This window comes from Drosophila rhopaloa, unplaced genomic scaffold (genome assembly GCF_018152115.1).
Source record: "Drosophila rhopaloa isolate 14029-0021.01 unplaced genomic scaffold, ASM1815211v1 contig_115, whole genome shotgun sequence".
NCBI lineage: Eukaryota > Metazoa > Arthropoda > Insecta > Diptera > Drosophilidae > Drosophila > Drosophila rhopaloa.
The window spans coordinates 9,256,462-9,278,835 of record NW_025334990.1 but is presented as its reverse complement, the minus strand read 5'-3'; the positions used below and the strand labels follow the sequence as shown (position 1 = coordinate 9,278,835).

At 43.3% G+C, this 22,374-nt stretch overlaps 1 protein-coding gene and 31 non-coding genes across 32 annotated transcripts; all 32 read left to right on the top strand.

Annotated features, from left to right (window-relative positions):
- The first annotated feature begins 2,438 nt into the window (after positions 1-2,438).
- On the top strand, positions 2,439-4,211 carry LOC108042825 (odorant receptor 56a). Its single transcript, XM_017121285.1, has 6 exons — positions 2,439-2,739; positions 2,815-3,245; positions 3,306-3,521; positions 3,579-3,680; positions 3,956-4,108; positions 4,161-4,211. Exons 1-6 carry the CDS (start codon positions 2,439-2,441, stop codon positions 4,209-4,211), a joined length of 1,254 nt encoding a protein of 417 aa, XP_016976774.1.
- Positions 4,212-7,856: 3,645 nt separating this feature from the next.
- Positions 7,857-7,975, top strand: LOC123036984. Its single transcript, XR_006417274.1, has one exon. It is a non-coding gene; the product is annotated as a 5S ribosomal RNA (ribosomal RNA).
- Positions 7,976-9,045: 1,070 nt separating this feature from the next.
- LOC123036969 lies at positions 9,046-9,164 on the top strand. Its single transcript, XR_006417256.1, has one exon. It is a non-coding gene; the product is annotated as a 5S ribosomal RNA (ribosomal RNA).
- Positions 9,165-9,495: 331 nt separating this feature from the next.
- On the top strand, positions 9,496-9,614 carry LOC123036967. The gene has a single exon (XR_006417254.1). It is a non-coding gene; the product is annotated as a 5S ribosomal RNA (ribosomal RNA).
- Positions 9,615-9,944: 330 nt separating this feature from the next.
- LOC123036966 lies at positions 9,945-10,063 on the top strand. The gene has a single exon (XR_006417253.1). It is a non-coding gene; the product is annotated as a 5S ribosomal RNA (ribosomal RNA).
- Positions 10,064-10,394: 331 nt separating this feature from the next.
- Positions 10,395-10,513, top strand: LOC123036965. The gene has a single exon (XR_006417252.1). It is a non-coding gene; the product is annotated as a 5S ribosomal RNA (ribosomal RNA).
- A 331-nt stretch (positions 10,514-10,844) lies between these two features.
- LOC123036964 lies at positions 10,845-10,963 on the top strand. The gene has a single exon (XR_006417251.1). It is a non-coding gene; the product is annotated as a 5S ribosomal RNA (ribosomal RNA).
- A 331-nt stretch (positions 10,964-11,294) lies between these two features.
- LOC123036963 lies at positions 11,295-11,413 on the top strand. Its single transcript, XR_006417250.1, has one exon. It is a non-coding gene; the product is annotated as a 5S ribosomal RNA (ribosomal RNA).
- A 330-nt stretch (positions 11,414-11,743) lies between these two features.
- On the top strand, positions 11,744-11,862 carry LOC123036962. Its single transcript, XR_006417249.1, has one exon. It is a non-coding gene; the product is annotated as a 5S ribosomal RNA (ribosomal RNA).
- A 338-nt stretch (positions 11,863-12,200) lies between these two features.
- LOC123036961 lies at positions 12,201-12,319 on the top strand. Its single transcript, XR_006417248.1, has one exon. It is a non-coding gene; the product is annotated as a 5S ribosomal RNA (ribosomal RNA).
- Positions 12,320-12,650: 331 nt separating this feature from the next.
- Positions 12,651-12,769, top strand: LOC123036960. The gene has a single exon (XR_006417247.1). It is a non-coding gene; the product is annotated as a 5S ribosomal RNA (ribosomal RNA).
- A 330-nt stretch (positions 12,770-13,099) lies between these two features.
- Positions 13,100-13,218, top strand: LOC123036959. Its single transcript, XR_006417246.1, has one exon. It is a non-coding gene; the product is annotated as a 5S ribosomal RNA (ribosomal RNA).
- A 331-nt stretch (positions 13,219-13,549) lies between these two features.
- LOC123036958 lies at positions 13,550-13,668 on the top strand. Its single transcript, XR_006417245.1, has one exon. It is a non-coding gene; the product is annotated as a 5S ribosomal RNA (ribosomal RNA).
- Positions 13,669-13,998: 330 nt separating this feature from the next.
- LOC123036956 lies at positions 13,999-14,117 on the top strand. Its single transcript, XR_006417242.1, has one exon. It is a non-coding gene; the product is annotated as a 5S ribosomal RNA (ribosomal RNA).
- A 331-nt stretch (positions 14,118-14,448) lies between these two features.
- On the top strand, positions 14,449-14,567 carry LOC123036955. The gene has a single exon (XR_006417241.1). It is a non-coding gene; the product is annotated as a 5S ribosomal RNA (ribosomal RNA).
- Positions 14,568-14,898: 331 nt separating this feature from the next.
- LOC123036975 lies at positions 14,899-15,017 on the top strand. Its single transcript, XR_006417263.1, has one exon. It is a non-coding gene; the product is annotated as a 5S ribosomal RNA (ribosomal RNA).
- Positions 15,018-15,341: 324 nt separating this feature from the next.
- LOC123036954 lies at positions 15,342-15,460 on the top strand. The gene has a single exon (XR_006417240.1). It is a non-coding gene; the product is annotated as a 5S ribosomal RNA (ribosomal RNA).
- Positions 15,461-15,791: 331 nt separating this feature from the next.
- Positions 15,792-15,910, top strand: LOC123036988. Its single transcript, XR_006417279.1, has one exon. It is a non-coding gene; the product is annotated as a 5S ribosomal RNA (ribosomal RNA).
- A 331-nt stretch (positions 15,911-16,241) lies between these two features.
- On the top strand, positions 16,242-16,360 carry LOC123036953. Its single transcript, XR_006417239.1, has one exon. It is a non-coding gene; the product is annotated as a 5S ribosomal RNA (ribosomal RNA).
- A 331-nt stretch (positions 16,361-16,691) lies between these two features.
- LOC123036952 lies at positions 16,692-16,810 on the top strand. Its single transcript, XR_006417238.1, has one exon. It is a non-coding gene; the product is annotated as a 5S ribosomal RNA (ribosomal RNA).
- A 330-nt stretch (positions 16,811-17,140) lies between these two features.
- LOC123037072 lies at positions 17,141-17,259 on the top strand. Its single transcript, XR_006417370.1, has one exon. It is a non-coding gene; the product is annotated as a 5S ribosomal RNA (ribosomal RNA).
- Positions 17,260-17,582: 323 nt separating this feature from the next.
- LOC123036983 lies at positions 17,583-17,701 on the top strand. The gene has a single exon (XR_006417273.1). It is a non-coding gene; the product is annotated as a 5S ribosomal RNA (ribosomal RNA).
- Positions 17,702-18,032: 331 nt separating this feature from the next.
- On the top strand, positions 18,033-18,151 carry LOC123036987. Its single transcript, XR_006417278.1, has one exon. It is a non-coding gene; the product is annotated as a 5S ribosomal RNA (ribosomal RNA).
- A 331-nt stretch (positions 18,152-18,482) lies between these two features.
- On the top strand, positions 18,483-18,601 carry LOC123037071. The gene has a single exon (XR_006417368.1). It is a non-coding gene; the product is annotated as a 5S ribosomal RNA (ribosomal RNA).
- Positions 18,602-18,929: 328 nt separating this feature from the next.
- On the top strand, positions 18,930-19,048 carry LOC123037070. Its single transcript, XR_006417367.1, has one exon. It is a non-coding gene; the product is annotated as a 5S ribosomal RNA (ribosomal RNA).
- A 328-nt stretch (positions 19,049-19,376) lies between these two features.
- LOC123037069 lies at positions 19,377-19,495 on the top strand. Its single transcript, XR_006417366.1, has one exon. It is a non-coding gene; the product is annotated as a 5S ribosomal RNA (ribosomal RNA).
- Positions 19,496-19,825: 330 nt separating this feature from the next.
- On the top strand, positions 19,826-19,944 carry LOC123037068. The gene has a single exon (XR_006417365.1). It is a non-coding gene; the product is annotated as a 5S ribosomal RNA (ribosomal RNA).
- A 331-nt stretch (positions 19,945-20,275) lies between these two features.
- On the top strand, positions 20,276-20,394 carry LOC123037066. The gene has a single exon (XR_006417362.1). It is a non-coding gene; the product is annotated as a 5S ribosomal RNA (ribosomal RNA).
- A 331-nt stretch (positions 20,395-20,725) lies between these two features.
- LOC123037065 lies at positions 20,726-20,844 on the top strand. The gene has a single exon (XR_006417361.1). It is a non-coding gene; the product is annotated as a 5S ribosomal RNA (ribosomal RNA).
- A 331-nt stretch (positions 20,845-21,175) lies between these two features.
- On the top strand, positions 21,176-21,294 carry LOC123036982. Its single transcript, XR_006417272.1, has one exon. It is a non-coding gene; the product is annotated as a 5S ribosomal RNA (ribosomal RNA).
- Positions 21,295-21,625: 331 nt separating this feature from the next.
- On the top strand, positions 21,626-21,744 carry LOC123037064. The gene has a single exon (XR_006417360.1). It is a non-coding gene; the product is annotated as a 5S ribosomal RNA (ribosomal RNA).
- Positions 21,745-22,075: 331 nt separating this feature from the next.
- On the top strand, positions 22,076-22,194 carry LOC123037063. The gene has a single exon (XR_006417359.1). It is a non-coding gene; the product is annotated as a 5S ribosomal RNA (ribosomal RNA).
- Positions 22,195-22,374: the final 180 nt, after the last annotated feature.

Below are 22,374 nucleotides of genomic sequence, written 5' to 3'. Positions count from 1 at the left end.
CTTATAAATTAAATAAAATGGCGCAACTGAAGCTGCCTGGCTGCTCCTTCTTTCAGCCACACGATTGATGACCTGACCGTCAGGCATTCAGCGCAAATATATACTTTTACTCCATATAGGAGCTATATATATATATATGTACATGGGGCATGTTGGGGATTTCTGTGTTTGTGGGTCCCACTATAACCCCCGAGTTATAAATGTGTGTTTGCCAAGTTTGACTCGCTACTTGCGCCACTTCCGCTGTGCGGAAAAATGCTTTTGATTTGATTTTCACCAAATGTCAACTTGACGTCACGTCGTCTGGAAGGAAAGCGGAAAAGCGGGAAAGCGGACGTCGTCGTTGTCGCCGCCTTTGTTGTGCCGATTCAACTGCATGATTTATTGTTTTGATGAAATTGCGTGTAAACAATTTAGTGGCTGGTTGGCGCCCAACACCCAAGAAAGCACCTCCCGCTCTTTAAGTCTATGAACTTTTGAAAGACTTTATTTAAGGTTAAATATGGCTATATTTCATGGCCAACAACAATGTTCAAAGTTGCAGAGTTTCAAGTTTTCGCTAGTTGTGAAAAAGATTACACAAGATTTCCTGCCAACATAATGGCAAACTAATATTATTTCAATGATGGATGATACTCTTTAGCCTCTTTGTTGGATACGCGTACATTACAAACTTTAACTTTACGACTAAGATAATCATTATCATATAGATTTGTATATTTATAGATACCAATAACTAAAGGGTTTAAAGATGATCAGTATAAAGATATCAATAAGGAAGGGTTAAATGACTATTTGCAACCACTTTCGGACTGAACTTTTAGCCTTGTAAATGAACCGCAATCGTAGTAAATATGGAAATACCATTTCGAAACGGAAGCCACAAAACCCACAAAGATGTCAGGGGAGATGGAGTCAGACCACACGAACTCCCAATGGGAATCCCCTTAGTTATGGGGCAGTTAAAGCTGCAAGTTAACCACAAAACTGAACGCAGCATCGTGTGCAATTCCGACTACCAATAAATATGCCATAACAATAAGCAAGGCGAGCTAATATCCGATTACTCTGCCCCGGCAAATGTGGCGTGAAAAGCGCCAAGCCAAGCCAAGCCAATACAGACAGATACTCCTCCGAATCCTTCCTCTTTCATTTTCGCAACCGAGCATGAAACAAACGCATAAGTAAATACCAGAAACGAGTGACTTTCAATATCCTCACAGGCTTATTGCTTACAGCAAATTTCACGCCAGCAGACAGACAAATACGAGGAGCTGCGAATGCATTTACACATTTGCAAACACAAACATCAGAGAGACAGTTGCAAACATGCAACATACAAATATGCGTGCACTGAGTTATCCCACCCGAAAACTCCCCATCCATTTCCTCACATTTTCCCGAAGCTCGGAGCTTGTGAAGCATTTTCATGCTGGATTCGGTGCTGGACTGGGATCGGTTCGCACCCAGTCATGTCTGAGTGCGTTTCCTCCAACGCATTTACGTTTATTGCATTTGTAAATTATTCACACAAGGATATTAAATGCAAATTGTGAAATAGACGACACACTCGTGCCGCACACGCTCCGCTCCACAGATACAATATCCGATGATGGCCATGCCCAGGCCCAGGAACCCATGTATATATTGGCGAATTACTCAGCTCCTGCATATGATTGTCACATGCAAAAACGAATCGAGATTCTCCTATTCCGATTCCCAATCCCCAATCCCCGATTCCCGTTTGCCGACCTCCGCCTAGGGTCCTCGCATTTGATTTCCTTGAATGCCATTTGCCGGGAGGACCTTTTGGCCCCCATGTGAGGTTACGTGGGTCGATAGTCGATAGTTGGTAACGCAATCTGACCACTTGATTGACTCCGGACCCCATTTGGTTCACCTGGTTTGCCGTTTTGCTCCTTTCTGCAATTCGATCCAACGAACAGAGATCAAAAATTAATTTTATTAAAGCCTGGAGGACTGAGACTCGACTGTGAGACCTTATTTATTCGTTTTCCATTACCTGATTACACTCTGGCCTGGCTGCCGGAAAAGGACACTCTCGAATGGTGGCCGGAAAAAGTTGGGCTGAAAGTTTTATTTCACTCGCATGCAACGCTGCCTAAACACGTTTGACATTACAGCTCCTGGTTGTGGACAAAGTTTTGGGTGCCAGAAGAGCGTAACATGCAAATCAAATTTAAACTTGGCAACAACATTTGAAGGCCATCTGCCAGAGGGCATACACTTTGTACATTGCCAAATCGTCTATGCAGAACTGCAGCACCTGTCGTTAAATCAGTAAACAGTTGACAATTATTTGACAATTATTGGCAGTTAACAGGGACCCTTGATAATTATCCCACTTAGCACCCAAAACAGCTAGCTCTATGTCCCTATAAAAGACCCTCGAAAGTGTTGCAAGCCAAACAGTCATAATGTTCAGAGTTAAGGATCTACGCCTCTCGCCGGAGACCTTCGACGATCCCATCTTTGCATTCCATCTTCGTTGCTTTCGATGGTACGGGTATGTGGCATCCACGGATCAACGGAGGCCTTGGTTTAGCCTCTGCCGTGGCATATTTTTCACCGCCTCCCTCTGGCTGGGTTGCGCTTTAATGCTGGTCCGGGTTTTTCGGGGTTACGAGAACCTCAATGATGGGGCCACAAGTTGGGCCACTGCCGTCCAGTATGTTGCGATGTCCATTGCCACTTTTAATGCCTACGTGCAAAGGGGCAGTAAGTTTAATAGTTTTTAGATTCCTCCCAAATCAATAATATTTAGAGATTTACTCTAAACCTGTGCTCAATCAGGAGTAGTTCATCTTTTGCGAGTGGCCAACGCGGATCTCCAGAACCTACTATCCGAAGCTGATGATCGGGAGATGGAACTGGTGGTTGAAACGCAGGTTTATACGAGAAACATCACCTTGGCCCTGTGGGTGCCTTCGATATTTGCTGGATCGATGGCCTATTTGGACTGCATCTACAGGACTTTCTTTCTACCGAAATCGGTGTTCAATGTTCCGGCGGTGCGACGAGGTGAAGAGCAACCCATTCTGATGTTCCAACTGTATCCCTTTGGAGAGCTGATCGACAATTTCGTGATCAGATATTTTGGAGCTTGGTACGTTCTGGCTCTCGGCATCGGAGTCATCCCATTGTGGCATACCTTTATCACTTGCTTAATGAAGTACGTAAACCTCAAGCTGCAGGTACTCAACAAGCGGGTTGAGGAGATGGATGTAAGTATCTTTGGCTTAACTTTCTAACTTTTTTTTTATTCATGGTTGGACTTTGAATAGATAACACGTCTTAATCCATATTTGGATATAGATCGTCTATCTCCTTCTGAGCTAACCTACTGGAGAATGCAACTCTTCAAGGAATTCATAGAGGAGCAGATAAGGATTCGGAAATATGTCAAGGAGCTACAGCAGCTGATCTGCGTGCCAGTAATGGCAGATTTTATTATCTTTTCGATTCCCATGTGCTTTCTCTTTTTTGCATTGGCCGTTGGCGTATGTTGAAACCTTTTAAACATGATTTTTCAAATAATGTCAAATGTGTTCTTACAGGTTCCCGGCAAGATGGATTACTTCTTCATGTTTATTTATATTTTTGTAATGGCGGGTATACTGTGGTTGTACCACTGGCATGCCACATTAATTGTTGAATGTGTGGGTACATTTAAATTAATATTGTTTAAAATCGCTTTTATTTATTAATGGTCATGAGTTATTTTATTTTATTTGTAAAGATTTGTTTTTCATCTGTTTTGTATGATTTCATTCTTAGCACAAAAAAGAGGTAGATACACATATCGGATAAAACCGGATCAATTCAAAATCCTTCCATATCCTTCGAACCTTTTTCATTTATCCTCTTCCCAGACGATTTTTGTTTACTTCGCTTTCCCTTGGTAGACTCGTTTAAGTTTTGATTTTTTTTTCAGCACGATGAATTGTCCATTGCGTACTTTTCGTGTGGATGGTACAACTTCGAAGTATCTTTGCAACGGACGGTGCTCTTTGTGATGATGCATGCCCAGCGGCCGATGAAGATGCGCGCTTTGCTGGTCGAACTGAATCTGACCACTTTTATAGACGTAAGGATTCCTCGATTGCCCAGATTCATCGATTTCAAACGTCCCTTTGCAGATTATGCGTGGGGCCTACAGCTACTTCAATCTGCTGCGTAGCTCCCACTAGTATTAGATGGCAAGCCTTTCCTCCGGGCTAATCAAATGCCGTTGCGCTTGTCAACTCGTTTGGCTAACATGACAGTAAACAAGCCATGCAATTCATTTTGCCCGGCACACACTCAAAAAATAGAACAAAAAAAAAGCTGAGGAAACGGAAGTCAGACGGTGATGTAGAAAAAGAACGCAAAGGAGAGGGGCTAGGCAAATGCTAAACCATTTTACAGCGCAAATAAACGTGCCTCAAACTGAAGAGACGCCTGCTACTCAAAAAGCCAATGCAAGTAACGGGCGACATCATTTATCACTTGAGAAACGTCGCATGTCACTGGCATTGTATGTGTTTTGTTATATTGTCTTTCTCAATGGATATAAAACGATTTTGCACTTCTTACTCACTGAACCACCGAACCACCGAGCCACCAAAACACCGAAACACCCGCCCCTGGCATTTCCCTGCCGTGCCTCTAATTGTCTTGGGGGTTTAGACAAAGGAAATTTATGCGTCTGCCCCAGCAAACGGTCAGATACATCAAGCCACCACCATCAGCGAAACTAACCAAACAAACAAACCGAATCGTTGTCCCCATGGGTGTATTTTTTAATATTATTAAGAGTATAGACAAAAAAGTAGAAAAATAAAAACACAACCCAAGACCTTAGCCCACACCCAAATAAGCACGCATTTTGTTGCGGTTGTTGTGCTCCCTGGGATTACACAAAGTGGCTAAATGGCTGATAAAGGCACACGCCGAACCTCGGCTACTAATGAGTATTAATGGCGGGTTACGAGCGCGGCAGGTATGCCAATGCCAATGCCAGAGCCAGAACCATTCCAAAACCTGGGCATCTGGGTCCTTGGAGGGTGACAAAAGCGAGGGTCACAGATAGTTGGTTAACAGCGTGAAAAGGGTTGTTGGTGAACCACTCGATTGAAATCTCTCTGTGGAGAGCGTTACCCATTCGGAAAACAGACAGAAGAATGTGCTGATATATGAGATACAAGTCCCTTTATATTTCCGCGGCATCTGTAGTTCACATTTGTTAAACACACAAAATACAAGGAAGGGGTTGATGTGTTAGCTTTTTGTTCACCATTTAGGGATCATTTCGAAGTACTAAACTCCAACTAAATACGTAAATATTTGGAAAACAAACAAATGTGATTTATAACACGCTCTATGGATGTCAATTCGATTTAAAAGTACAAAAGATGACTGCAATATTTCGAATCCATTTAAGATCTTTTACTTTTACTTAATCTGCTAAAACTTGAATTTTGCTGTTTGATAAATGTAACACTAATTCATGTGATACCAAAAAAAATTAATCAGTATTTTGAAAATAACTTTTGAGAGCTCAAAGATCATATTTTTAGACCGCAACACAAAATACAATTTAGTGAAAATAGAAAACCACATGGCATTGGCATGGCGAATTTGCGGCATCTGTTGCCGGTATTTTAAGCAATATTGGCAAATTTTTTATGGTTTTCGTTGCGCACGTTTTTTGTTGATTATTTATGACATTACATACATAATGCAAGCGTAATGGATGCGAGTGTTCATTAAGCACAATGAATGTCGTGCACTCAGTGCCAACCCTCGGCCCTCAAGGGGAAAATGCGTTGGGAGCCAGAAGTATATTGTATATTGTATATTGTACGGTGCGGTATGGTAAGTGTGTGAGCCACCCTCTTTCGGTTTTGCAGTTTTGCGAAAAAATTAAAATTTGCTGCACACATGTAATGAATATTTACAATACACTGCTGCCCTACCGCCACAAAAGAAATGAATTCAAAGGGAAAGCAATTCTCGGAACGGGGCCACAAAGGAAAACCCCCTTTAAGGAAACCCACTCGATCCTTATAAGGGTGGTGTAAAAAATGAAGCCAAAGAATTGTCGTATGTTACGATTATGCATAGTCATATCTGTTAAGCACAAATTGACTTCCGTGAATATATGTTCTCTGAAAGTGAACATCTGACTGACAAGCATATTCGTTATATTTGTATCCACTCGAAATTACAATTTTTCCAGTCAAAACTTTTGCATTTCAAATTAAATGAGAGCACTTTATAATTAATTTCCTAGGAACATGGTAAAACCCATTTGATAAAACCATTTTTATTTATGCAGCCATTTCTAAGTATAATTCTTTTTTTCATTTGAATACGTGGGTGTACGTTTGTTGCGCTACCAAAGCACTCCACTTTGGCCAACTAAGTGTTTTGCCATTAAACATTTACGATGGCACAGTTAAGGCAGCACACACGCGTGACTTGGCCAGCTGTTAGGTGGGAATAAAGATGGTTATTAAAATTAATTAACGCACGGCGATTTGTTGCCCGGCGTCATAACGCGAAATGAAGTTGTAGTTAAATTTTGAATGCATTAAATTAATCATAAGCAGTTCGCCCATCTGCCGGCCGGATATGAGCACTCGAGCTTGGCCAAAAAGGAGGAGTAAAAAGTCAGATGACTGCAGTTTTCAGCATAGGACGAGCCCTGCCCAGGATATCATACACATTTAAATGCAACTGATTAATCATGGATAAAGTTGTTTGGCTGTTGCAGGTCACAGTTGCTGCTGCTGGTCACGTGACTGCCGACAATTTGACTTCAAACACATTAACAGTTACGGTCGGGCAAAGGATCGGGCAGAGGAGAGCCGGATAACTCCCGGGGAGCAAATACGGGTCCTGCACGCAGAGGGTTTGTCACCAGCAACAACTTAACTTGGCTAACTAAAACTTTTCATGCATTGCCGTTGACAGTGCAATAAACATGCCAAAACAAATGCAGCAGCGGCAACAACAATGGCAACAGCTTATGAAAACAACAGCGTCAACTGACCCGCCCCCACCACGCCCATCCCTCATGAAATCTTCGGGGTTGGAGGGCCATGGAACGAAGGGTAGTGGATCAGCTACCCCTTTGCAAATAGACACGTAAGCTAAGAAATATTTAGCTGCTGGCAGAATGGGGAGTCCGGAATAGTTCGACGCCTTTTTTCAAGAATTTCCAAGGAAGCGAACTACTCGTTTGATTTATGAAGTTTTCATTGACATTGGAATTTTTACGAGCGCCAACTTTACTTTGGCTTAATTAAAGCTTTTCTTTACGTAGCTACGGCCACAAAAAAATGGGGCTACTTCTTACAAATAAATAGTTTAATGTAAATGTCTATATGCACGATTTGGTTAGTGGCAAGTATGAATAGAAACAAGTGGCTGACTCTGTCCGATCACCGAAATTAAGCAGCGTCGGGCGCGTTTAGTACTTAGATGAGGGACCGCTTGGGAACACCGCGTGTTGTTGGCCTCGTCAACAACTTTTTGCCTTTTGCATTTTGCATTTTGCCTTTGCCGGCCGCCTTTATATTTTTATTTTACCCAATCTCAATACCATTTCGGCCAGCCAACTCAAATTAAAACTCCATCCAATTTTCTATCGCTTGTTCCAAAATTTTTTCTCGCGCTGGTTTTCCAAGAGATACGTTCAGAACCTCCTCAATGTTTTTAATACTATCAAAAGCAATTCCACTATTTCCCTAAGGTTAGTGGTAAGTATGAATAGAAACAAGTGGCTGACTCTGTCTCTGGGAAGGAGCAAAAATCAGAGTATAAGCCCAACGCTTAGACATGCGACTTTCGCCAACGACCATACCACGCTGAACACATCGGTTCTCGTCCGATCACCGAAATTAAGCAGCGTCGGGCGCGGTTAGTACTTAGATGAGGGACCGCTTGGGAACACCGCGTGTTGTTGGCCTCGTCAACATCTTTTTGCCTTTTGCATTTTGCCTTTGCCGGCCGCCTTTATATTTATACCCTTGCAGAGGGTTTTATAATTTCAGTCAAAAGTTTGCAACGCAGTGAAGGAGACATTTCCGACCCTATAAAGTATATATATTCTTGATCAGGATCACCTCCTGAGTTGATATAGCCATGTCCGTCTGTCCGTCTGTCCGTCCGTCCGTCCGTTTCTACGCAAACTAGTCCCTCAGTTTTAAAGCTATCTGCTTGAAACTTTCCCAAAAGTTGTCTTTCTATTGCAGGTAGTATATAAGTCGGAACGAGCCGGATTGGGCGACTATATCATATAGCTGCCATATAACTGAACGATCGGAAAAGCCATAACGTTGGTGTTTTTAAAGTTAGGAAGTTGGGATTTTCTATAAGTTTTATTTTTGGCCAATTAATCCGACCTACCGAATTTCATAAGGATCGGACGACTATATCCTATAGCCGCCATATAACTGATTGATCGGAAATGCCATAACTTGGGTGTTTGTAAAGTTAGGAAGTTGGGATTTTCTATGGGTTTTATTTTTGGCCAATCAATCCGACCTACCAAATTTCATAATGATCGGTCGACTATATCCTATAGCTGCCATATTACTGAACGATTGGAAATGCCATAACTTTGGTGTTTTTAAAGTTAGGAAGTTGGGACTTTTTATGAGTATTAAGAATACATCATATGAATGATTTTGAAGAATATAATTTACAGAATATTCTGCAAGGGTATATCAACTTCGGCTTCGTCCGAAGTTAGCTTTTCTTTCTTGTTTTATTTTACACAATCTCAATACCATTTCGGCCAGCCAACTCAAATCAAAACTCCATCCAATTTTCTATCGCTTGTTCCAAAATTTTTTCTCGCGCTGATTTTCCAAGAGATACGTTCAGAACCTCCTCAATGTTTTTAATACTATCAAAAGCAATTCCACTATTTCCCTAAGGTTAGTGGCAAGTATGAATAGAAACAAGTGGCTGACTCTGTCTCTGGGAATGAGCAAAAATCAGAGTATAAGCCCAACGCTTAGACATGCGACTTTCGCCAACGACCATACCACGCTGAACACATCGGTTCTCGTCCGATCACCGAAATTAAGCAGCGTCGGGCGCGGTTAGTACTTAGATGGGGGACCGCTTGGGAACACCGCGTGTTGTTGGCCTCGTCAACAACTTTTTGCCTTTTGCATTTTGCATTTTGCCTTTGCCGGCCGCCTTTATATTTTTATTCTACCCAATCTCAATACCATTTCGGCCAGCCAACTCAAATCAAAACTCCATCCAATTTTCTATCGCTTGTTCCAAAATTTTTTCTCGCGCTGATTTTCCAAGAGATACGTTCAGAACCTCCTCAATGTTTTTAATACTATCAAAAGCAATTCCACTATTTCCCTAAGGTTAGTGGCAAGTATGAATAGAAACAAGTGGCTGACTCTGTCTCTGGGAATGAGCAAAAATCAGAGTATAAGCCCAACGCTTAGACATGCGACTTTCGCCAACGACCATACCACGCTGAACACATCGGTTCTCGTCCGATCACCGAAATTAAGCAGCGTCGGGCGCGGTTAGTACTTAGATGGGGGACCGCTTGGGAACACCGCGTGTTGTTGGCCTCGTCAACAACTTTTTGCCTTTTGCATTTTGCATTTTGCCTTTGCCGGCCGCCTTTATATTTTTATTTTACCCAATCTCAATACCATTTCGGCCAGCCAACTCAAATCAAAACTCCATCCAATTTTCTATCGCTTGTTCCAAAATTTTTTCTCGCGCTGGTTTTCCAAGAGATACGTTCAGAACCTCCTCAATGTTTTTAATACTATCAAAAGCAATTCCACTATTTCCCTGAGTTAGTGGCAAATATGAATAGAAACAAGTGGCTGACTCTGTCTCTGGGAATGAGCAAAAATCAGAGTATAAGCCCAACGTTTAGACATGCGACTTTCGCCAACGACCATACCACGCTGAACACATCGGTTCTCGTCCGATCACCGAAATTAAGCAGCGTCGGGCGCGGTTAGTACTTAGATGGGGGACCGCTTGGGAACACCGCGTGTTGTTGGCCTCGTCAACAACTTTTTGCCTTTTGCATTTTGCATTTTGCCTTTGCCGGCCGCCTTTATATTTTTATTTTACCCAATCTCAATACCATTTCGGCCAGCCAACTCAAATCAAAACTCCATCCAATTTTCTATCGCTTGTTCCAAAATTTTTTCTCGCGCTGGTTTTCCAAGAGATACGTTCACAACCTCCTCAATGTTTTTAATACTATCAAAAGCAATTCCACTATTTCCCTAAGGTTAGTGGCAAGTATGAATAGAAACACGTGGCTGACTCTGTCTCTGGGAAGGAGCAAAAATCAGAGTATAAGCCCAACGCTTAGACATGCGACTTTCGCCAACGACCATACCACGCTGAACACATCGGTTCTCGTCCGATCACCGAAATTAAGCAGCGTCGGGCGCGGTTAGTACTTAGATGGGGGACCGCTTGGGAACACCGCGTGTTGTTGGCCTCGTCAACAACTTTTTGCCTTTTGCATTTTGCATTTTGCCTTTGCCGGCCGCCTTTATATTTTTATTCTACCCAATCTCAATACCATTTCGGCCAGCCAACTCAAATCAAAACTCCATCCAATTTTCTATCGCTTGTTCCAAAATTTTTTCTCGCGCTGATTTTCCAAGAGATACGTTCAGAACCTCCTCAATGTTTTTAATACTATCAAAAGCAATTCCACTATTTCCCTAAGGTTAGTGGCAAGTATGAATAGAAACAAGTGGCTGACTCTGTCTCTGGGAATGAGCAAAAATCAGAGTATAAGCCCAACGCTTAGACATGCGACTTTCGCCAACGACCATACCACGCTGAACACATCGGTTCTCGTCCGATCACCGAAATTAAGCAGCGTCGGGCGCGGTTAGTACTTAGATGGGGGACCGCTTGGGAACACCGCGTGTTGTTGGCCTCGTCAACAACTTTTTGCCTTTTGCATTTTGCATTTTGCCTTTGCCGGCCGCCTTTATATTTTTATTTTACCCAATCTCAATACCATTTCGGCCAGCCAACTCAAATCAAAACTCCATCCAATTTTCTATCGCTTGTTCCAAAATTTTTTCTCGCGCTGATTTTCCAAGAGATACGTTCAGAACCTCCTCAATGTTTTTAATACTATCAAAAGCAATTCCACTATTTCCCTAAGGTTAGTGGCAAGTATGAATAGAAACAAGTGGCTGACTCTGTCTCTGGGAATGAGCAAAAATCAGAGTATAAGCCCAACGCTTAGACATGCGACTTTCGCCAACGACCATACCACGCTGAACACATCGGTTCTCGTCCGATCACCGAAATTAAGCAGCGTCGGGCGCGGTTAGTACTTAGATGGGGGACCGCTTGGGAACACCGCGTGTTGTTGGCCTCGTCAACAACTTTTTGCCTTTTGCATTTTGCATTTTGCCTTTGCCGGCCGCCTTTATATTTTTATTCTACCCAATCTCAATACCATTTCGGCCAGCCAACTCAAATCAAAACTCCATCCAATTTTCTATCGCTTGTTCCAAAATTTTTCTCGCGCTGATTTTCCAAGAGATACGTTCAGAACCTCCTCAATGTTTTTAATACTATCAAAAGCAATTCCACTATTTCCCTAAGGTTAGTGGCAAGTATGAATAGAAACAAGTGGCTGACTCTGTCTCTGGGAATGAGCAAAAATCAGAGTATAAGCCCAACGCTTAGACATGCGACTTTCGCCAACGACCATACCACGCTGAACACATCGGTTCTCGTCCGATCACCGAAATTAAGCAGCGTCGGGCGCGGTTAGTACTTAGATGGGGGACCGCTTGGGAACACCGCGTGTTGTTGGCCTCGTCAACAACTTTTTGCCTTTTGCATTTTGCATTTTGCATTTTGCCTTTGCCGGCCGCCTTTATATTTTTATTTTACCCAATCTCAATACCATTTCGGCCAGCCAACTCAAATCAAAACTCCATCCAATTTTCTATCGCTTGTTCCAAAATTTTTTCTCGCGCTGATTTTCCAAGAGATACGTTCAGAACCTCCTCAATGTTTTTAATACTATCAAAAGCAATTCCACTATTTCCCTAAGGTTAGTGGCAAGTATGAATAGAAACAAGTGGCTGACTCTGTCTCTGGGAATGAGCAAAAATCAGAGTATAAGCCCAACGCTTAGACATGCGACTTTCGCCAACGACCATACCACGCTGAACACATCGGTTCTCGTCCGATCACCGAAATTAAGCAGCGTCGGGCGCGGTTAGTACTTAGATGGGGGACCGCTTGGGAACACCGCGTGTTGTTGGCCTCGTCAACAACTTTTTGCCTTTTGCATTTTGCATTTTGCCTTTGCCGGCCGCCTTTATATTTTTATTCTACCCAATCTCAATACCATTTCGGCCAGCCAACTCAAATCAAAACTCCATCCAATTTTCTATCGCTTGTTCCAAAATTTTTTCTCGCGCTGATTTTCCAAGAGATACGTTCAGAACCTCCTCAATGTTTTTAATACTATCAAAAGCAATTCCACTATTTCCCTAAGGTTAGTGGCAAGTATGAATAGAAACAAGTGGCTGACTCTGTCTCTGGGAATGAGCAAAAATCAGAGTATAAGCCCAACGCTTAGACATGCGACTTTCGCCAACGACCATACCACGCTGAACACATCGGTTCTCGTCCGATCACCGAAATTAAGCAGCGTCGGGCGCGGTTAGTACTTAGATGGGGGACCGCTTGGGAACACCGCGTGTTGTTGGCCTCGTCAACAACTTTTTGCCTTTTGCATTTTGCATTTTGCCTTTGCCGGCCGCCTTTATATTTTTATTTTACCCAATCTCAATACCATTTCGGCCAGCCAACTCAAATCAAAACTCCATCCAATTTTCTATCGCTTGTTCCAAAATTTTTTCTCGCGCTGGTTTTCCAAGAGATACGTTCAGAACCTCCTCAATGTTTTTAATACTATCAAAAGCAATTCCACTATTTCCCTGAGTTAGTGGCAAATATGAATAGAAACAAGTGGCTGACTCTGTCTCTGGGAATGAGCAAAAATCAGAGTATAAGCCCAACGCTTAGACATGCGACTTTCGCCAACGACCATACCACGCTGAACACATCGGTTCTCGTCCGATCACCGAAATTAAGCAGCGTCGGGCGCGGTTAGTACTTAGATGGGGGACCGCTTGGGAACACCGCGTGTTGTTGGCCTCGTCAACAACTTTTTGCCTTTTGCATTTTGCATTTTGCCTTTGCCGGCCGCCTTTATATTTTTATTTTACCCAATCTCAATACCATTTCGGCCAGCCAACTCAAATCAAAACTCCATCCAATTTTCTATCGCTTGTTCCAAAATTTTTTCTCGCGCTGGTTTTCCAAGAGATACGTTCACAACCTCCTCAATGTTTTTAATACTATCAAAAGCAATTCCACTATTTCCCTAAGGTTAGTGGCAAGTATGAATAGAAACACGTGGCTGACTCTGTCTCTGGGAAGGAGCAAAAATCAGAGTATAAGCCCAACGCTTAGACATGCGACTTTCGCCAACGACCATACCACGCTGAACACATCGGTTCTCGTCCGATCACCGAAATTAAGCAGCGTCGGGCGCGGTTAGTACTTAGATGGGGGACCGCTTGGGAACACCGCGTGTTGTTGGCCTCGTCAACAACTTTTTGCCTTTTGCATTTTGCATTTTGCCTTTGCCGGCCGCCTTTATATTTTTATTCTACCCAATCTCAATACCATTTCGGCCAGCCAACTCAAATCAAAACTCCATCCAATTTTCTATCGCTTGTTCCAAAATTTTTCTCGCGCTGATTTTCCAAGAGATACGTTCAGAACCTCCTCAATGTTTTTAATACTATCAAAAGCAATTCCACTATTTCCCTAAGGTTAGTGGCAAGTATGAATAGAAACAAGTGGCTGACTCTGTCTCTGGGAATGAGCAAAAATCAGAGTATAAGCCCAACGCTTAGACATGCGACTTTCGCCAACGACCATACCACGCTGAACACATCGGTTCTCGTCCGATCACCGAAATTAAGCAGCGTCGGGCGCGGTTAGTACTTAGATGGGGGACCGCTTGGGAACACCGCGTGTTGTTGGCCTCGTCAACAACTTTTTGCCTTTTGCATTTTGCATTTTGCCTTTGCCGGCCGCCTTTATATTTTTATTTTACCCAATCTCAATACCATTTCGGCCAGCCAACTCAAATCAAAACTCCATCCAATTTTCTATCGCTTGTTCCAAAATTTTTTCTCGCGCTGATTTTCCAAGAGATACGTTCAGAACCTCCTCAATGTTTTTAATACTATCAAAAGCAATTCCACTATTTCCCTAAGGTTAGTGGCAAGTATGAATAGAAACAAGTGGCTGACTCTGTCTCTGGGAATGAGCAAAAATCAGAGTATAAGCCCAACGCTTAGACATGCGACTTTCGCCAACGACCATACCACGCTGAACACATCGGTTCTCGTCCGATCACCGAAATTAAGCAGCGTCGGGCGCGGTTAGTACTTAGATGGGGGACCGCTTGGGAACACCGCGTGTTGTTGGCCTCGTCAACAACTTTTTGCCTTTTGCATTTTGCATTTTGCCTTTGCCGGCCGCCTTTATATTTTTATTCTACCCAATCTCAATACCATTTCGGCCAGCCAACTCAAATCAAAACTCCATCCAATTTTCTATCGCTTGTTCCAAAATTTTTTCTCGCGCTGATTTTCCAAGAGATACGTTCAGAACCTCCTCAATGTTTTTAATACTATCAAAAGCAATTCCACTATTTCCCTAAGGTTAGTGGCAAGTATGAATAGAAACAAGTGGCTGACTCTGTCTCTGGGAATGAGCAAAAATCAGAGTATAAGCCCAACGCTTAGACATGCGACTTTCGCCAACGACCATACCACGCTGAACACATCGGCTCTCGTCCGATCACCGAAATTAAGCAGCGTCGGGCGCGGTTAGTACTTAGATGGGGGACCGCTTGGGAACACCGCGTGTTGTTGGCCTCGTCAACAACTTTTTGCCTTTTGCATTTTGCCTTTGCCGGCCGCCTTTATATTTTTATTTTACCCAATCTCAATACCATTTCGGCCAGCCAACTCAAATCAAAACTCCATCCAATTTTCTATCGCTTGTTCCAAAATTTTTTCTCGCGCTGATTTTCCAAGAGATACGTTCAGAACCTCCTCAATGTTTTTAATACTATCAAAAGCAATTCCACTATTTCCCTAAGGTTAGTGGCAAGTATGAATAGAAACAAGTGGCTGACTCTGTCTCTGGGAATGAGCAAAAATCAGAGTATAAGCCCAACGCTTAGACATGCGACTTTCGCCAACGACCATACCACGCTGAACACATCGGTTCTCGTCCGATCACCGAAATTAAGCAGCGTCGGGCGCGGTTAGTACTTAGATGGGGGACCGCTTGGGAACACCGCGTGTTGTTGGCCTCGTCAACAACTTTTTGCCTTTTGCATTTTGCATTTTGCCTTTGCCGGCCGCCTTTATATTTTTATTCTACCCAATCTCAATACCATTTCGGCCAGCCAACTCAAATCAAAACTCCATCCAATTTTCTATCGCTTGTTCCAAAATTTTTTCTCGCGCTGATTTTCCAAGAGATACGTTCAGAACCTCCTCAATGTTTTTAATACTATCAAAAGCAATTCCACTATTTCCCTAAGGTTAGTGGCAAGTATGAATAGAAACAAGTGGCTGACTCTGTCTCTGGGAATGAGCAAAAATCAGAGTATAAGCCCAACGCTTAGACATGCGACTTTCGCCAACGACCATACCACGCTGAACACATCGGTTCTCGTCCGATCACCGAAATTAAGCAGCGTCGGGCGCGGTTAGTACTTAGATGAGGGGCCGCTTGGGAACACCGCGTGTTGTTGGCCTCGTCAACAACTTTTTGCCTTTTGCATTTTGCATTTTGCCTTTGCCGGCCGCCTTTATATTTTTATTTTACCCAATCTCAATACCATTTCGGCCAGCCAACTCAAATCAAAACTCCATCCAATTTTCTATCGCTTGTTCCAAAATTTTTTCTCGCGCTGATTTTCCAAGAGATACGTTCAGAACCTCCTCAATGTTTTTAATACTATCAAAAGCAATTCCACTATTTCCCTAAGGTTAGTGGCAAGTATGAATAGAAACAAGTGGCTGACTCTGTCTCTGGGAATGAGCAAAAATCAGAGTATAAGCCCAACGCTTAGACATGCGACTTTCGCCAACGACCATACCACGCTGAACACATCGGTTCTCGTCCGATCACCGAAATTAAGCAGCGTCGGGCGCGGTTAGTACTTAGATGGGGGACCGCTTGGGAACACCGCGTGTTGTTGGCCTCGTCAACAACTTTTTGCCTTTTGCATTTTGCATTTTGCCTTTGCCGGCCGCCTTTATATTTTTATTCTACCCAATCTCAATACCATTTCGGCCAGCCAACTCAAATCAAAACTCCATCCAATTTTCTATCGCTTGTTCCAAAATTTTTTCTCGCGCTGATTTTCCAAGAGATACGTTCAGAACCTCCTCAATGTTTTTAATACTATCAAAAGCAATTCCACTATTTCCCTAAGGTTAGTGGCAAGTATGAATAGAAACAAGTGGCTGACTCTGTCTCTGGGAATGAGCAAAAATCAGAGTATAAGCCCAACGCTTAGACATGCGACTTTCGCCAACGACCATACCACGCTGAACACATCGGTTCTCGTCCGATCACCGAAATTAAGCAGCGTCGGGCGCGGTTAGTACTTAGATGGGGGACCGCTTGGGAACACCGCGTGTTGTTGGCCTCGTCAACAACTTTTTGCCTTTTGCATTTTGCATTTTGCCTTTGCCGGCCGCCTTTATATTTTTATTCTACCCAATCTCAATACCATTTCGGCCAGCCAACTCAAATCAAAACTCCATCCAATTTTCTATCGCTTGTTCCAAAATTTTTCTCGCGCTGATTTTCCAAGAGATACGTTCAGAACCTCCTCAATGTTTTTAATACTATCAAAAGCAATTCCACTATTTCCCTAAGGTTAGTGGCAAGTATGAATAGAAACAAGTGGCTGACTCTGTCTCTGGGAATGAGCAAAAATCAGAGTATAAGCCCAACGCTTAGACATGCGACTTTCGCCAACGACCATACCACGCTGAACACATCGGTTCTCGTCCGATCACCGAAATTAAGCAGCGTCGGGCGCGGTTAGTACTTAGATGGGGGACCGCTTGGGAACACCGCGTGTTGTTGGCCTCGTCAACAACTTTTTGCCTTTTGCATTTTGCCTTTGCCGGCCGCCTTTATATATTTATTTTACCCAATCTCAATACCATTTCGGCCAGCCAACTCAAATCAAAACTCCATCCAATTTTCTATCGCTTGTTCCAAAATTTTTCTCGCGCTGGTTTTCCAAGAGATACGTTCACAACCTCCTCAATGTTTTTAATACTATCAAAAGCAATTCCACTATTTCCCTAAGGTTAGTGGCAAGTATGAATAGAAACACGTGGCTGACTCTGTCTCTGGGAAGGAGCAAAAATCAGAGTATAAGCCCAACGCTTAGACATGCGACTTTCGCCAACGACCATACCACGCTGAACACATCGGTTCTCGTCCGATCACCGAAATTAAGCAGCGTCGGGCGCGGTTAGTACTTAGATGAGGGACCGCTTGGGAACACCGCGTGTTGTTGGCCTCGTCAACAACTTTTTGCCTTTTGCATTTTGCATTTTGCCTTTGCCGGCCGCCTTTATATTTTTATTCTACCCAATCTCAATACCATTTCGGCCAGCCAACTCAAATCAAAACTCCATCCAATTTTCTATCGCTTGTTCCAAAATTTTTTCTCGCGCTGATTTTCCAAGAGATACGTTCAGAACCTCCTCAATGTTTTTAATACTATCAAAAGCAATTCCACTATTTCCCTAAGGTTAGTGGCAAGTATGAATAGAAACAAGTGGCTGACTCTGTCTCTGGGAATGAGCAAAAATCAGAGTATAAGCCCAACGCTTAGACATGCGACTTTCGCCAACGACCATACCACGCTGAACACATCGGTTCTCGTCCGATCACCGAAATTAAGCAGCGTCGGGCGCGGTTAGTACTTAGATGAGGGGCCGCTTGGGAACACCGCGTGTTGTTGGCCTCGTCAACAACTTTTTGCCTTTTGCATTTTGCATTTTGCCTTTGCCGGCCGCCTTTATATTTTTATTTTACCCAATCTCAATACCATTTCGGCCAGCCAACTCAAATCAAAACTCCATCCAATTTTCTATCGCTTGTTCCAAAATTTTTTCTCGCGCTGGTTTTCCAAGAGATACGTTCACAACCTCCTCAATGTTTTTAATACTATCAAAAGCAATTCCTTTATTTCCCTAAGGTTAGTGGCAAGTATGAATAGAAACACGTGGCTGACTCTGTCTCTGGGAAGGAGCAAAAATCAGAGTATAAGCCCAACGCTTAGACATGCGACTTTCGCCAACGACCATACCACGCTGAACACATCGGTTCTCGTCCGATCACCGAAATTAAGCAGCGTCGGGCGCGGTTAGTACTTAGATGGGGGACCGCTTGGGAACACCGCGTGTTGTTGGCCTCGTCAACAACTTTTTGCCTTTTGCATTTTGCATTTTGCCTTTGCCGGCCGCCTTTATATTTTTATTTTACCCAATCTCAATACCATTTCGGCCAGCCAACTCAAATCAAAACTCCATCCAATTTTCTATCGCTTGTTCCAAAATTTTTTCTCGCGCTGGTTTTCCAAGAGATACGTTCAGAACCTCCTCAATGTTTTTAATACTATCAAAAGCAATTCCACTATTTCCCTAAGGTTAGTGGCAAGTATGAATAGAAACACGTGGCTGACTCTGTCTCTGGGAATGAGCAAAAATCAGAGTATAAGCCCAATGCTTAGACATGCCTTCGCCAACGACCATACCACGCTGAACACATCGGTTCTCGTCCGATCACCGAAATTAAGCAGCGTCGGGCGCGGTTAGTACTTAGATGGGGGACCGCTTGGGAACACCGCGTGTTGTTGGCCTCGTCAACAACTTTTTGCCTTTTGCATTTTGCATTTTGCCTTTGCCGGCCGCCTTTATATTTTTATTTTACCCAATCTCAATACCATTTCGGCCAGCCAACTCAAATCAAAACTCCATCCAATTTTCTATCGCTTGTTCCAAAATTTTTTCTCGCGCTGGTTTTCCAAGAGATACGTTCAGAACCTCCTCAATGTTTTTAATACTATCAAAAGCAATTCCACTATTTCCCTAAGGTTAGTGGCAAGTATGAATAGAAACACGTGGCTGACTCTGTCTCTGGGAATGAGCAAAAATCAGAGTATAAGCCCAATGCTTAGACATGCCTTCGCCAACGACCATACCACGCTGAACACATCGGTTCTCGTCCGATCACCGAAATTAAGCAGCGTCGGGCGCGGTTAGTACTTAGATGGGGGACCGCTTGGGAACACCGCGTGTTGTTGGCCTCGTCAACAACTTTTTGCCTTTTGCATTTTGCATTTTGCCTTTGCCGGCCGCCTTTATATTTTTATTTTACCCAATCTCAATACCATTTCGGCCAGCCAACTCAAATCAAAACTCCATCCAATTTTCTATCGCTTGTTCCAAAATTTTTTTCGCGCTGGTTTTCCAAGAGATACGTTTAGAACCTCCTCAATGTTTTTAATACTATCAAAAGCAATTCCACTATTTCCCTAAGGTTAGTGGCAAGTATGAATAGAAACAAGTGGCTGACTCTGTCTCTGGGAATGAGCAAAAATCAGAGTATAAGCCCAACGCTTAGACATGCGACTTTCGCCAACGACCATACCACGCTGAACACATCGGTTCTCGTCCGATCACCGAAATTAAGCAGCGTCGGGCGCGGTTAGTACTTAGATGGGGGACCGCTTGGGAACACCGCGTGTTGTTGGCCTCGTCAACAACTTTTTGCCTTTTGCATTTTGCATTTTGCCTTTGCCGGCCGCCTTTATATTTTTATTTTACCCAATCTCAATACCATTTCGGCCAGCCAACTCAAATCAAAACTCCATCCAATTTTCTATCGCTTGTTCCAAAATTTTTTCTCGCGCTGGTTTTCCAAGAGATACGTTCAGAACCTCCTCAATGTTTTTAATACTATCAAAAGCAATTCCACTATTTCCCTAAGGTTAGTGGCAAGTATGAATAGAAACACGTGGCTGACTCTGTCTCTGGGAAGGAGCAAAAATCAGAGTATAAGCCCAACGCTTAGACATGCGACTTTCGCCAACGACCATACCACGCTGAACACATCGGTTCTCGTCCGATCACCGAAATTAAGCAGCGTCGGGCGCGGTTAGTACTTAGATGGGGGACCGCTTGGGAACACCGCGTGTTGTTGGCCTCGTCAACAACTTTTTGCCTTTTGCATTTTGCATTTTGCCTTTGCCGGCCGCCTTTATATTTTTATTTTACCCAATCTCAATACCATTTCGGCCAGCCAACTCAAATCAAAACTCCATCCAATTTTCTATCGCTTGTTCCAAAATTTTTTCTCGCGCTGGTTTTCCAAGAGATACGTTCAGAACCTCCTCAATGTTTTTAATACTATCAAAAGCAATTCCACTATTTCCCTAAGGTTAGTGGCAAGTATGAATAGAAACACGTGGCTGACTCTGTCTCTGGGAAGGAGCAAAAATCAGAGTATAAGCCCAACGCTTAGACATGCGACTTTCGCCAACGACCATACCACGCTGAACACATCGGTTCTCGTCCGATCACCGAAATTAAGCAGCGTCGGGCGCGGTTAGTACTTAGATGGGGGACCGCTTGGGAACACCGCGTGTTGTTGGCCTCGTCAACAACTTTTTGCCTTTTGCATTTTGCATTTTGCCTTTGCCGGCCGCCTTTATATTTTTATTTTACCCAATCTCAATACCATTTCGGCCAGCCAACTCAAATCAAAACTCCATCCAATTTTCTATCGCTTGTTCCAAAATTTTTTCTCGCGCTGGTTTTCCAAGAGATACGTTCAGAACCTCCTCAATGCTTTTAATACTATCAAAAGCAATTCCACTATTTCCCTAAGGTTAGTGGCAAGTATGAATAGAAACACGTGGCTGACTCTGTCTCTGGGAAGGAGCAAAAATCAGAGTATAAGCCCAACGCTTAGACATGCGACTTTCGCCAACGACCATACCACGCTGAACACATCGGTTCTCGTCCGATCACCGAAATTAAGCAGCGTCGGGCGCGGTTAGTACTTAGATGAGGGACCGCTTGGGAACACCGCGTGTTGTTGGCCTCGTCAACAACTTTTTGCCTTTTGCATTTTGCATTTTGCCTTTGCCGGCCGCCTTTATATTTTTATTTTACCCAATCTCAATACCATTTCGGCCAGCCAACTCAAATCAAAACTCCATCCAATTTTCTATCGCTTGTTCCAAAATTTTTTCTCGCGCTGGTTTTCCAAGAGATACGTTCAGAACCTCCTCAATGTTTTTAATACTATCAAAAGCAATTCCACTATTTCCCTAAGGTTAGTGGCAAGTATGAATAGAAACAAGTGGCTGACTCTGTCTCTGGGAATGAGCAAAAATCAGAGTATAAGCCCAACGCTTAGACATGCGACTTTCGCCAACGACCATACCACGCTGAACACATCGGTTCTCGTCCGATCACCGAAATTAAGCAGCGTCGGGCGCGGTTAGTACTTAGATGGGGGACCGCTTGGGAACACCGCGTGTTGTTGGCCTCGTCAACAACTTTTTGCCTTTTGCATTTTGCATTTTGCCTTTGCCGGCCGCCTTTATATTTTTATTTTACCCAATCTCAATACCATTTCGGCCAGCCAACTCAAATCAAAACTCCATCCAATTTTCTATCGCTTGTTCCAAAATTTTTTCTCGCGCTGGTTTTCCAAGAGATACGTTCAGAACCTCCTCAATGTTTTTAATACTATCAAAAGCAATTCCACTATTTCCCTAAGGTTAGTGGCAAGTATGAATAGAAACACGTGGCTGACTCTGTCTCTGGGAAGGAGCAAAAATCAGAGTATAAGCCCAACGCTTAGACATGCGACTTTCGCCAACGACCATACCACGCTGAACACATCGGTTCTCGTCCGATCACCGAAATTAAGCAGCGTCGGGCGCGGTTAGTACTTAGATGGGGGACCGCTTGGGAACACCGCGTGTTGTTGGCCTCGTCAACAACTTTTTGCCTTTTGCATTTTGCATTTTGCCTTTGCCGGCCGCCTTTATATTTTTATTTTACCCAATCTCAATACCATTTCGGCCAGCCAACTCAAATCAAAACTCCATCCAATTTTCTATCGCTTGTTCCAAAATTTTTTCTCGCGCTGGTTTTCCAAGAGATACGTTTA